At 40.8% G+C, this 12,646-nt stretch overlaps 1 protein-coding gene across 7 annotated transcripts in view; it reads left to right on the forward strand.

The window, feature by feature from the left end:
* The window catches only part of SCHIP1 (schwannomin interacting protein 1), a 574,152-nt gene extending 561,742 nt beyond the window's left edge, over positions 1 to 12,410 (forward strand). For all 7 annotated transcript variants that reach the window (XM_064378864.1, XM_064378865.1, XM_064378866.1 and 4 more), the window contains 5 exons: positions 1,643 to 1,760; positions 3,182 to 3,379; positions 4,293 to 4,416; positions 7,153 to 7,246; positions 11,764 to 12,410. In XM_064378864.1, the coding sequence (XP_064234934.1) occupies positions 1,643 to 1,760; positions 3,182 to 3,379; positions 4,293 to 4,416; positions 7,153 to 7,246; positions 11,764 to 11,815 (586 nt within the window). In that variant the 3' untranslated portion in view covers positions 11,816 to 12,410. The remainder of the gene's footprint in view (positions 1 to 1,642; positions 1,761 to 3,181; positions 3,380 to 4,292; positions 4,417 to 7,152; positions 7,247 to 11,763) is intronic.
* The last annotated feature ends 236 nt before the right edge of the window (positions 12,411 to 12,646 follow it).

Below are 12,646 nucleotides of genomic sequence, written 5' to 3' on the forward strand. Positions count from 1 at the left end.
CACCTGTGCCATTAGGGTAGGGAGCAAATAGGGCTGGGCAGACTGAGGGAACGGCTGCATTTTCTTACAGGGGACGGAAGCTGGGACTTTCAGTAATTATGGAATTTAACAATAGGTGGCAGTGCATACCCGTAACAATTATGGTGTCCGTGTTAAATCAGATTTTCTCTTTCTGGGTTCTGTGTTGTTTTCAATAAAAGAAGCACTTTAAATGAGTGATCTGAGCAATTTCTACAAAACATTCCTATCATTGGAGTTGAAAAGTCAAATCTCAGGTAAGTTGTTCCTGGCATTTGTCCCTATGGCAGTAATAATGCCAGAGAAGTTCAGCGTCCTCTGCCCTAAACCTGGCTTAGATCAGCTTCCTTGGGATCTCTTCTTGCATAGGAACCTCCTTTGCCTTTTCTTTCCCTAAGCTTACACAGAGACTGGGGCTACGAGGAATGCTAGGAAAACTACTTCTTTAAAAACACGTTATCACCAAACAGTATTGAAATGTGTTCAACTTCTTCAAAAGAAGACTAGGATAAAATGTTGGCTGTGCAGTCTGTCCTGCATGTGGCAGCTACGTGGCCGGGTTACGTTTTGTGACTGTGCTTCCACTTCCAACAACCCCCGCCCTGGAGCTTCAGGGTTCACCACATACACAGTGGCTTCCTGGGGGTCTCTGTCCCTGAGGTTCTGTGTGCAGGAGGCAGTCTGCAGAACCTTGCTGTCTACTAAGGCTGCGCCTTTCTGCCTGGGTTTGGGGCTTCCTTACTTTTTTTTTTTTTTTTTTGGGATGGAGTCTCGTTCTGTTGCCAGGCTGGAGTGCAGTGGCACGATCTCACTCACTGCAACCTCCACCTCCCAGGTTCAAGCGATTCTCCTGCCTCAGCCTCCTGAGTAGCTGGGAGTACAAGTGCGTGCCACCATGCCCGGCTAATTTTTGTATTTTTAGTAGAGACAGTATTTCACCATATTGGCGAGGATAGTCTCGATCTCTTGACCTTGTGATCCGCTTGCCTTGGCCTCCCAAAGTGCTAGGATTGCAGGTGTAAGCCACCGTGCCCACCCTACATTTTTTGTTTTAGTGTGACGCTGTGGTGTTTTTCTTTCTTAATGATATAAATGAGCTCCCTTGGTTGGCTTTTGGCATCTACCTTAAAGATTTCCTTCAGATGACCCTATTCTGTCTATTTGAGAGAAAAGGAGTCTTTCTTCAGAGAGCTGTGGCCTTGGGATGCTGGCTCCAATGAGAGTGTCTTTGATTGTCCCCCTGGGAAGGGACTCTAGATGACACCAGGCAGCCTCATTTGCCCGAGGACCCCATTCATCTTGATTGACAGGACTGTAAACTCAAAGACTCAGCACATTTTTATTGCGCACCAACTGTGTGTTTGCTGTTGTGCTGGGTGCTCTAACACGTGGCCTTAAATTATTTTTCACTTAACATGAAACTGGTGAGGAAGAAAACTCACAGAACATTGGAAAATCCTCTACTAAAAGTTATCATTTATATGTGGAGAGTAATATTGGTTGCTCACTTCTCCATGTGAAGAACGCATAAGACTACTTTCTGTTAGCAAAATCAGACAGTTCTATTGACTGAAGCCAAGTAACAAATAGCTAAGTAGGCTAGTGTCCTGTTGTTTCTGCCCAGACTGCAGAGTGGGATGAACTTGCAGATATGCTTTGTCAACGACAGTGGCAGTGATAAGGACAGCGATGCTGATGACAGTAAGACTGAAACCAGCTTGGACACCCCCCTGTCTCCCATGGTGAGTCCAAACAGCACCAGCTGAAGCTCGGTGTTGTGATTTCCTGGCCATTTAGCTTCTTTTCTGTTGTGAATCAGGAACAAACATTTCAGAGATTAAAAAAGCAAAGTTTCTTGGAATTGCATGCTCCTAAAATTTGACAATGATTAAAAAGTCAAAGTTGTAATAAAATAAAGATATATAAGCTTTGTTAAAGTTAATAACTACTTTCATATTAAACTATTAGAGAAATCACCAGCCTCAGCAACATGGCAAAACCCTGTCTCTATAAAAAATACAAAAATTAGCTGATCATGGTGCCTATAGTCCCAGTCACTTAGAGGCTGAGGCAGGAGGATCACCTGAGCCCAGGAGTTCAAGGCTGCAGTGAGCTATGATGACACCACTGCACTCCAGCCTGGGCAATACAGTGAGACCCTGTCTCTAAAGAGAGAGAGAGTGTATTAATTTATTTTCACGTTGCTGATAAAAACATATCCGAGACTGGGCAATTTACAAAAGAAAGAGGTTTAATGGACTTACAGTTCCACATAGCTAGTGAAGTCTTGCAATCATGGCAGAAGGCAAGGAGGAGCAAGTCACATCATACATGGATGGTGACAGTCAAAGAGAGAGCTTGTGCAGAGAAACTCCCATTTTTAAAACCATCAGATCTGGTGAGACTCATTCACTATCACAAGAATAGTACAGGAAAGACCCATCCCCATTACTCAATCACCTTCCACTGGGTTCCTCCCATGACACATGGGAATTGTGGGAATTACAATTCAAAATGAGATTTGGGTAGGGACACAGCCAAACCATATCAGAGAGAGAGAGAGAGAGAGAGAGAGAAATTAGATATGCTCTAAAAATTATAAAGGGAGAATAAGCTAAATCCAGTTTTCCCCATTGGGCTTCGAAATAAGAGCTCATGAAATTGGCTGAATAATCATGGCTGCCTGTTGCTGGAATTCTTTGCTCTCTGTGAGGTCTGTCTATAGCCTTTTTTTTTTTTTCCTACCAAAGACCAACAAAGAGGAAACTGTTGTCATTGAGTGCAGTGCAACAGCAGAACGTCATTGGATACCTGAGATCCTGTCCACTTGAAGAACCTCCGTAGGGCCTTGGCTCTGAGTCAATATTTTGTTGTGTCTGGTCACTTCAGGAAAGTTTTGAGATGAAGAGTCAAAGAAATATTTCAAGTTTGTTATAGATATGTTTCCCATTATTAACTATACTGCTCTATTTATGCTAAAATCTATTTTGAACTAGATCCTTTTAATGTTACTTGAGATTTATCAACTCAAGCAGCAAGTTGCATCGGCAGAGGGAACTATGAGCTGTCCTGAGAGAAGGCTCAAAGGATGTTGTAGCCCATCTCTAAGTGGACGCTAGCAGGCATGTGTGGAAGGCTCAGGCTGCCCTTTTTCCCTTTGCAGAGCAAACAGAGTTCTTCCTATTCTGATAGAGACACTACTGAAGAGGAATCTGAATCCTTGGATGACATGGACTTCCTTACAAGGCAAAAGAAATTGCAAGCTGAAGCCAAAATGGCCCTCGCCATGGCCAAACCAATGGCCAAAATGCAAGTAGAAGTGGAGAAACAGAACAGGAAAAAGTCTCCTGTCGCTGATCTTGTAAGCAGCAGAGGCTGAAATGCAAGCAAGTGTTTGGGGGCTGGAAATGGTTGATACTGTCCCAGTCCTTTCCCAGAATTATGCAAACTTGGGTTTCTCTAAGGCAGTTTGTAAAAAGTCCTGTCATTGAGAAATGATTAGGTTTGTTTCTTTCTCTTTCCTACTGTAGCACTGAAAAATACATAAGCAATAGATTTCGCAAAAGTAAAGTTTGCTCTTGATTGATATCTGCTGTTTCTTAGGAACAATATTAGCTGTCATGGGGGTATTTAAATTCCTTTAAAGCAATTTCAGTCTAAAAACCTATTGATCTTGGCAAACTTACTATTGCTATAATTCTCATTCTTATGTTTCAGTAAAGATAATATAGCATAGTGAATAGGAGTCCTGGATTTTGGAGTTTAAATCTAGCTCTGCCATTGACCTGCTATGAAGTTCTAAGCAAGTTACTTAAGTCTCGGTTTTCTCATCTACAAAATGGGGATAATAATGCCTGTGTCAGAATATGATTGTGAGGATTCAGTGAGATAAAGTATTCAAAGCACATAGCACAGTGCTTGTAGCATGGTATAAATTCTTAAAAAGTAGCTGATACTAATTTTTTCCATGTCATTGATATTATTGATGTTCCTTGGTAATTCATTTGTGGCTATAACATTGACTCATGACCCATATTAAAGACCAGTCAAAAAGCTTTTGATGCTGGTGGTGTTGTGTTTTGATGCCAATTACATATTAGGTAATGTAAAGTGGATGTAGGGGTCCACATTGGGAAAGATACAGATAGGGAAAGCTTTCAATCACTGAATTGCAGGGGGTGGATGAGTGGGTCTTCTAAGAGAAAACTGGGTGTTACGTTCAGTGAGTTTGTGGCTCTATTCACTCCTCCATTTCTTCCCCTTTGTATCTTCAGCTGCCACACATGCCTCATATAAGTGAATGCTTGATGAAAAGAAGTTTAAAACCCACCGACCTGAGAGACATGACTATTGGGCAGCTACAAGTGATTGTCAATGATCTCCATTCCCAGATAGAAAGTAAGTGTCAGATGGCCTTGAAAATAGGATATTCAATGTAAAACATCATGGAATAGTGTGCTACTTCATTGGTCTGGTTTTTTCATACAACATTTCATTGGGTTCCTGTGTGACTGCAAGGAAAATTAGAGAATCACAAAGCTGTTTTTTGTTGCTGTTGTTTGTTTTGGCTGTAAAATGTTCAGAAGCTTTAAAAATTTTTCAAGATTCACAACAGTTACAGGTCTCTTTTATTTATCTTAAATCCCCTGCTCCTAGCACAGTGCATGTGTCTGACTTACCACATCTGTTTCTGGAACACAATTCAATAGTTACAAGTCATTTGCTGTACAAGTATACCTTCTACTTTACTAGTATACACATACATCACAGGTATCATCATCATCATCAATAAAATCAATTAGACACATTTCCTGGGACGCCAGGTGGTGGAAGTATGTGGAACCAATATGTGAAAACTGCAGGGTGACAATCTATGGACTTTTCTCCCCAGAATAAAGAAGGACCTCTAACAAAGGTGGCCACAGGGAGTGCTGAGTGGTGCTCACTCAAGGTGATTGGTCATGCAGAGAATAGGCAGTTGCTTGGCCTGATGAAACAGAGAACATTCTCACTTAGGCAGTGTGGTTAAGCTAGATGAATTAACAATCTCTTCAGCCCCTGGGAGGAATGAGTCTATATAATTATATGGTATTATAGATTAAAAGAAATTGAAGAGATATGCCAACCAAATATTTTCAAACAAACCAACTATAAAAAGAAAAGAGCATTTATGAGCCAAACAGGAAAATCTGAATACTAACTGAATGTTTTAGTCAAGAATGATTTATTTTAGGTGTGAGAAAGGTGTTACAGTTATATGAATTTAAAACAGAAAAGCCCCTGTCTTTTAGAGATACATACTAAAGCATTTACAGATAAAATAATGAGATATCTGGAATTTGCTTTAAAATAATCTGGTAGAAGTTAGAGAGAAATGATTCAAGCTTGGCCATGAGTTGATAATTGTTGAAGCTAGTTGGATACATTGAAATTCATTAAACTATTTTTGCTGCTTTTGTAGCAGTTTGAAAATTTTCCATAATAAAAAGCTTAAAACTTCATATTGGAAAAAAAAATCTATGCATTAAGGGTTCAGATATGCAGACACTTTACTAAGTGACATTATAAAAGGCTACCTAAGTGCACACTGGAAAAAATGAAATTTTTCCACAAGATCCAAATAAAAAAATGGATGTATTCAGTGCCAATTAACACATTTAATATTGTTTTAAAATTAAGAGAAAGGGTCAGACATTTTGATAAGAAACCATAGATTCACAGGATTTTTTAAAAATTCTACAACTGTATTTAATTTTAGTTGAGAATTTTTTCAAGGACTGCAAACACTTTTTGATATTTCACCACTAAAACATCTTCCTTAGATTTTTAAACACTAAAATTGCCATCTAGTCCTCTTCAGGAATAGGTGAAATTTTAGACGTCTTTGTATGATTTTTTTTTTCTCTTTTTAAAATTGGAAACTAGTTTGACCTAAAGGCAGATAATGCATCATTTGAAGTCAGGATATCTAAAAGCATTTCCAAGGGGGACTTTTCTGATCACCCCTATTTTATCTTTTGTTTCCCTGCCCAGAGCTCTTGCTACCTGGGTACTCTCTTCCGTGCGCCTGGGCCTAGCAGCTGTAATGCTTAGCTTCTCTGAGGGAAAAGGCAAGAGAGAGCCTTTGCTTGCTCATGATTGTCAGTGGCAGGAGCCCAATTAACCCAGTGCACTGACTTCAGGGGCCGAGCGCGGTGGCTCACACCTGTAATCCCAGTAGTTTGGAGGGCCGAGGCAGGCGGATCATGAGTCAGGAGATCGAGACCATCCTGGCTAACACAGTGAAACCCCATCTCTACTAAAAATAAAAATGCAAAAAATTAGACAGGCGTGGTGGCATGTGCCTGTAGTCCCAGCTACTCAGGAGGCTGAGGCAGGAGAATTGCCTGAACCCAGGAGGTGGCAGTTACAGTGAGCTGAGATCGTGCCACCACACTACAGCCTGGTGACAGAGCAAGACTCTATTTCAAAAAAAAAAAAAAAAGAAACAGAAATATTTCTATCTCTATATATTTCATTCCTGGTATAAGTCTTAAGTGATATTTTCCTTGGCACCCTGTTTAGAAATTTCTGGGGTTATTTCTTAAGGTCTTGCACATCTAACTATATTACAAATCTGACTTTCCGATATCTTCAGATAATACTTTTCCGAAAACAACCTCCACATAGGGCTTCTCCTTTCCTAGGGCCATGTGAAGGCTTTGAGCATCCCTGACATACCTTCCTTTCCAGCTGGGCATCTGATGTAGTAGTCAGGCCCCAGGGGCCCTCCTGACTGTCAGCATGGCAGGAGCATCCTGAAGCTGAAGGGTGGAAAACTTAATGTGCTCCAGGCTTTATTCACATTTCTTCACAACAAAATCTTGCTTTTTCTAACAAGCTATTCTCCTAACAGCTAGCAATTTCTTTTCCCACCTTAATGTCAAGGTAATTGGAAATAGTTTACTCCTTTTCTTCCAACACCTCTATAATGATGCAAACTAGACAAGTTTCTGCAACATAAATCTAACCTTTTACAAAAATATCTTTCCTGTCATGTTTAGCTGTTTGTATGTATACTGGTTTGTAAATAGTTATACATTCTGACTTGGAGGTGGTTTTATCTGTTTTTAAATGCCCTTGCATTTGCCTCAGGCTTGAATGAAGAGTTGGTCCAGCTGCTTCTCATCCGAGATGAGCTGCACACAGAGCAGGATGCCATGCTGGTGGACATCGAAGACTTGACCAGGTCAGTGTGGCTTCACTCTTGCCAAAGAAGAAAAGAAGCCCAGGGCTGTCCGAAATGTAAGAATTAGGTAAAAACTAGCTCTAGAGAACTTCTTCCTCCATGAATAACCCACCGAGCCTTTGCTCGTGCCAGCTGTTCAGATGGAGGGGAAGCAGAACTCCGCTCTCCCTACCAAATGCATGCTTTTTAGCAATTATCCCTGCCGTGGGATGAATTGCCAGTGTGTTACTTCTCACACCTCCACCTAAATCAGGTCAGTAGTTCTGGTCTTGGAGGGCTTTATCCTGAAGGACTGTCCCCTGGGAAGCTGGCCATAAGCCATTTCATGCTGGCAGGTTTCCAGCACAAGTAGCCATGTGGTGAGTTCTCCAAAGCACAAGCTCTTATGTGATCCAGTTCTTGATCGCGTCTGCCATGCCCAGAAGGCAGGGACACTGGCATCTCTCTGCAGCCACAGAGCCACCAGATTGTTCTCACCATGGGGAAACTCCAGGACTTGAGTTTTTAGCTGGGCTTTGCTCCAGCTGCCTCTTTGTAAAGAGCAAAAAAGAATGCTTCCCTCCCTAGGGGACAAGGAAACTAGGCTAATGCTGGTCAACATTTTGCATTTCTTTGTAGTTTTCCTTGCAGTCCTGCGTGTCACTGTAAGTACATAAAGTACATGGAATACTGTAAACATTCCTATGAGCACATATTTACTATGGTACCTTTTCCGAGACAGTCCTTATGGAGTCTTTAAACCAAGGAACAATAATTGCTATTAATCCCAGAAATAGTATTTAGAGAGTAGAAGGCTCCCTGAAGAAGGAACGCCTCTTGTCACCATGGTGTAAGGAGTTAACCACATGATCTACAACAATCCCATAGAAGCTTGAAAACATATGTAGTGATAATAATACTCCCAGCACCTACCATTGGACCGCATCTTAATGTGTAGAGCTGGGTAAAATAACTGTCTAATGATGTAGTGATATAAAAAATAGTTTTGGTAGCAAAATAAATGCTGGAAAAATACGTTTCAGCTTTCTTTTTTAAGACTTGTAAGCAGCACTGTTTTGTATGTTTTACATATTGTTTTACATACTGTATTGCCTTATCCCTAGCCAAAAATAAAACAGTAAGCCTTCTCATACTCTTTGAACATATTTGCCTGCATCTGAAATATCACAACAACACTCAAATAATATTATTGCCATCTAAAGGTGTATTCAGGCACTGCATCACCAACAATTAGAAAGCATCCCTTTTTTGTTAGTTTAAGAAGTTGGCCACGTTAACACGTGCATGCAGGTGTTAAGATGATGGGAAACCAGTGGTGAAATATGCAATCAGGACCTACTTTTTTTAAAAATATATATAAACTCTTGTGAACTGTGATTTGCCTGTGACAGTAGAGATCTTTTCTCTGTCTCTAAAAATAGTATTGGCATTTCTTTTTGGCCAGGAGGATGCTGAGAGGCCCCTCCCCTTCTCTCTTAAGTGTTTAGGCTAATACTTAGGTTTGCGGTGTATGTTTTTGTAAGTTTCAGATAGTGTGACCACCGGAAACAGGGCAGGCAAAACCATGGAGTTAAAAGGAGAGGAGTTACGAACGTAAAGGTGTTGGAGGCACCCGTGGAATTGGAGCAGTCCTACCATGAGAGGGGCCATGATCTCCTTGCCGAGCCTTCCTCTTGGTGGGAAGAATCTTCTACATCTGCACCTGGCTGCAGAAAAGTAACTTTTCTCATTGGAGGGACCTGAGGATACTTAAACATTCCTACAGGCAGCAGCCCCAGAGTCCTGCAGCCAGATCTCAGAAGGCTGAGGAGGTGTCTGTGGGGCCTGCTGGGACATGTTGTCCACCTCCTCCCTTTACCTGTACAACTCCTGCCATTCCAGATGTCCATTCAAATCAGTAGTTCTCAGTTTGGGTTGCACAACAGAACCATCTGGGGAGGCTTATAAAGTAGTGATGCCTGGATCCTACCCCAGATATTCTTATTTAATTATTTTTGTGGGCTAGCCTGGGCATGAAGACTTTTTTAAAGCTCCTGGGTGATTGTGATGCACAGCCAAACTTGAGAACCACAGGTTTGGATGATGCTTCTTTGGAGAAGCCCTCCCTGACCTCCACACATTTGGTCTTTAGCATTCATTCTCCCCTTGTGTGGTTTGTCAGTGCATTAAACTTATTACACCTCCATGTCAATCAGGACTGTTCCCAGGGGGGTTGAGACTGGCGTGTTAGAGTCATTCCATGCTGGCATGTTTCCAGCCCATGAACAGCCATGTGGTGGGTCTACAGAGCAGCACTGGCAGTTATGTGACCTGCTTTTGATCATGAGACTGTGTTAGAACCCTCTCCTCAGGTTTCCTAACAGCATCTCATCTCTGTTGTGTGGAGCCTAATGGCACTGGGTTTCATTTGTCTGCTGTCTGTCCCCACCTGACTATGAATTCCCTGAAGACAGAGATGATATCATTTTCATTCATTACTAGCACAGGGCCTGCCAAGCACATAGTAGGTCCTCAATAGCAATTGTTGATTAAAAAATAAAAAAGAGTTCTAGTGAGGCTTCAGTGAAACAAATCCTAACAGGGACTTTTATATAACTTGCTGATAAGAACCTTTTAGTTTTATGGACTAAAACTCTTTCCCTCCTTCGTTTAAAATTTTAATGAAATTCACTATTTTATGCATGTCTCAAAAAAATCACCCAATTTTCAATATTTTCTGAAGTTGCTTGCCGTCTGCTCTTCTTTGCTTCTCAGAAACCTTTTGATGTATGTGTGTGCATAGGCAGAGTAGAGTGTGCATGTACATGTACGTCGTAGTATATTTTTAAATTGCTGTGAGAACTGTAATGTAATTAGCTACAGTGGAATCAAGTTCACTGGGCATCAAAATATCTTATGCTGGATTTGCTTAAGTGAGGCATATGAATTAGTTATGAAAATGTTTGATTCTTGTTACACATAAACAGATCCATGAGATGGTCTGTGAAAGGGGACAGATTTTTTAGGAAACGGAGAGCTATTGATAAAGTACTTTTTCCTGAGTAGCTTTATTGTCAGATGAATAGCGCCATTGGGAAGGACACCGTTGTCACTTCCCTGTTTGTGAAAGTATTGGTAGTTTGTCTTCCCTGTACCACAGATGTGTCACATTCTGCATAAAACCAGTAAGTTCAACCTGATGTCACTGACTACCCAAGTACAGGCAGCACACACAAACTATTCCTAAACCTTTGATTATAGCTGGAAACCACAGTCCTAGATGTTTTTCTCTTGCCAAATTTATCATTTCCTAAAATCGTCCTTTAAAACCATTGTCCTTTGCAGCCTTCAAACCCCATTATTCTTTAAGAAGTGACCATTCAGGTGATATAAACAGCTTGGCCGCACTCCTCCCTCTCTTCCCCACTGTCTAGCTGCTGCATTGACCTATCTTTGGGTTCACAGGTCATAATAGAACATGTTTTTGGTTTTCCGTTTGTTTGTTTTTTGAGATGGAGTTTCATTCTTGTTGCCCAAGCTGGAGTGCAATGGATCAATCTCGGCTCACTGGAACCTCCACCTCTGGGGTTCAAGCAATTATCCTGCCTCAGCCTCCCAAGTAGCTGGGACTACAGGCACCTGCCACCATGCCCAGCTAATTTTTGTATTTTTAGTAGAGATAGGGTTTTGCCACACTGGCCTGGCTGGTCTCAAACTTCTGACCTCAGGTGATCCACCCACCTCGGCCTCCCAGAGTGCTGCAATTACAGATGTGAGCCACCACACCTGGCCCATAATAGAGCTTGATAAATAAGAAGACTCACCCTATCCTCACTGCCAAGACCATGCCCTTAGGATTAATTGGCAGGAAGAATATGCCAACATGAAATAGCTTTACATCCACAAAGACCTGCTCTTTGTTAGACATTGGTTTTTGCAGGAGTGAATGAGATTTTTGGCTCCAGGTTTCTATCGGTGTCTTGGTTAATATCTAGGTCTGTGTCTGCGTGTGTCCTTAGATAAAGTAGTCACTCATTACTCTCGTCATAACACCTTGTTTTGACTTTTTGCTTAGTGCTTATTTCCACCTGTATTTCCTGGTTCGCTATTTACTCCTTTCTTGTCTCTCTCCATTAGAATATATTCCCCACGAGAACAGAGACCTCATTGTCCTGCTCACCATCAAATCCCCAGTACCAGGACCCATGGAAGACACATACTCAATACTTGTTGATAAACGTATCCCAGACATTTATTTTCATTTTCAAACAGAACTTTTCTTCTTAAAAGTAATGATGTCTATAAGTCTCAGGTTCACCCAGTGGCTTACTAAATAAAAGGAATCATACACAAAGTATAAAAATTAAAGAGTTCAGATCAGAGTTCAGAGAGTTTGAATAAGGTACTTTTTCTTGATTCTCATGTATTTCACTGTCAGTAACTCTGGACTTCGGTTTGCAGGATGCTGTTGTTACTGATTGGAAAGCAGTTTGGATCTTTCTATATAATGCTAAATAATTGTATTAATTATTTTGCAGACATGCTGAAAGTCAGCAGAAGCACATGGCAGAGAAAATGCCTGCAAAGTGAAAAGAAGCCATTCAACCAGAGAACAAGCTAGAATTTATTTTGCTTCTGTGGTTGTAAAAATACTGTTGCTAAAGGCAGCACAGAAACAAACAAATATCAGTGTTAGTCATTGATAATGTCTGAAGCTTAATGTCCAGTGATTGGCCTTTGCTTCTTAATTTATTTTAATTTTTTACTTGTGCCACTTAATATCAGGCATTTTAATAAAATATTGTTACAAAAATATGTACAGTACTGACACCACCACGAAACACGGTTAATAAAAGAGCGTAGTTTTAACTTTATTTTTATTTGTTTAGAGATTTTAAGTTGGAGCAGTATTTTCCCATTGACTACTTTTCATTCTTCACTGTAGTTTTAAAGAAGAACTGTAAATGACGGTGCTATACAAGTCAAAAAATACATGCCTGCCTCGTAGTGAAGTTGTAGCTCTCCGTAATATGTATATTTTACTCAGTTTTCAACATTTTGTGAATGTTGACTACCTGAAGTTCCTTTTTAGACGTGCTATTAACATTCTGTTGGATTCAGAGGGTTCCTTGAAAGTTTTATGTATAAATATGTAAAATAAAAATTAAAACTTTGTTTCATATGATATGTCTTTTTGCTCACTAGCAAGCCTTATATTGGCTTAACCCCACTGCAGCTGAATTCCCCACCAGGAAGTGTTTATCAGTGAAAAAAACGAATTGCTCCAGAGGACAAGCAGGGTGACAAATTGCCCAGAAAATTATGCGTGTGAGTGCATGTGTGTGAGTATGTGTGTGTGACAGAGTGGTCCGAAGAACACTGAAGGTCAGTCACATCAGAGCCTGCACTTCTACTATTGCT

The sequence above is a fragment of the Aotus nancymaae genome, unplaced genomic scaffold, assembly GCF_030222135.1.
Source record: "Aotus nancymaae isolate 86718 unplaced genomic scaffold, 86718_ANA_hifiasm-v0.15.2.pri h1tg000019l, whole genome shotgun sequence".
In the NCBI taxonomy this organism is placed as follows: Eukaryota; Metazoa; Chordata; class Mammalia; order Primates; family Aotidae; genus Aotus; species Aotus nancymaae.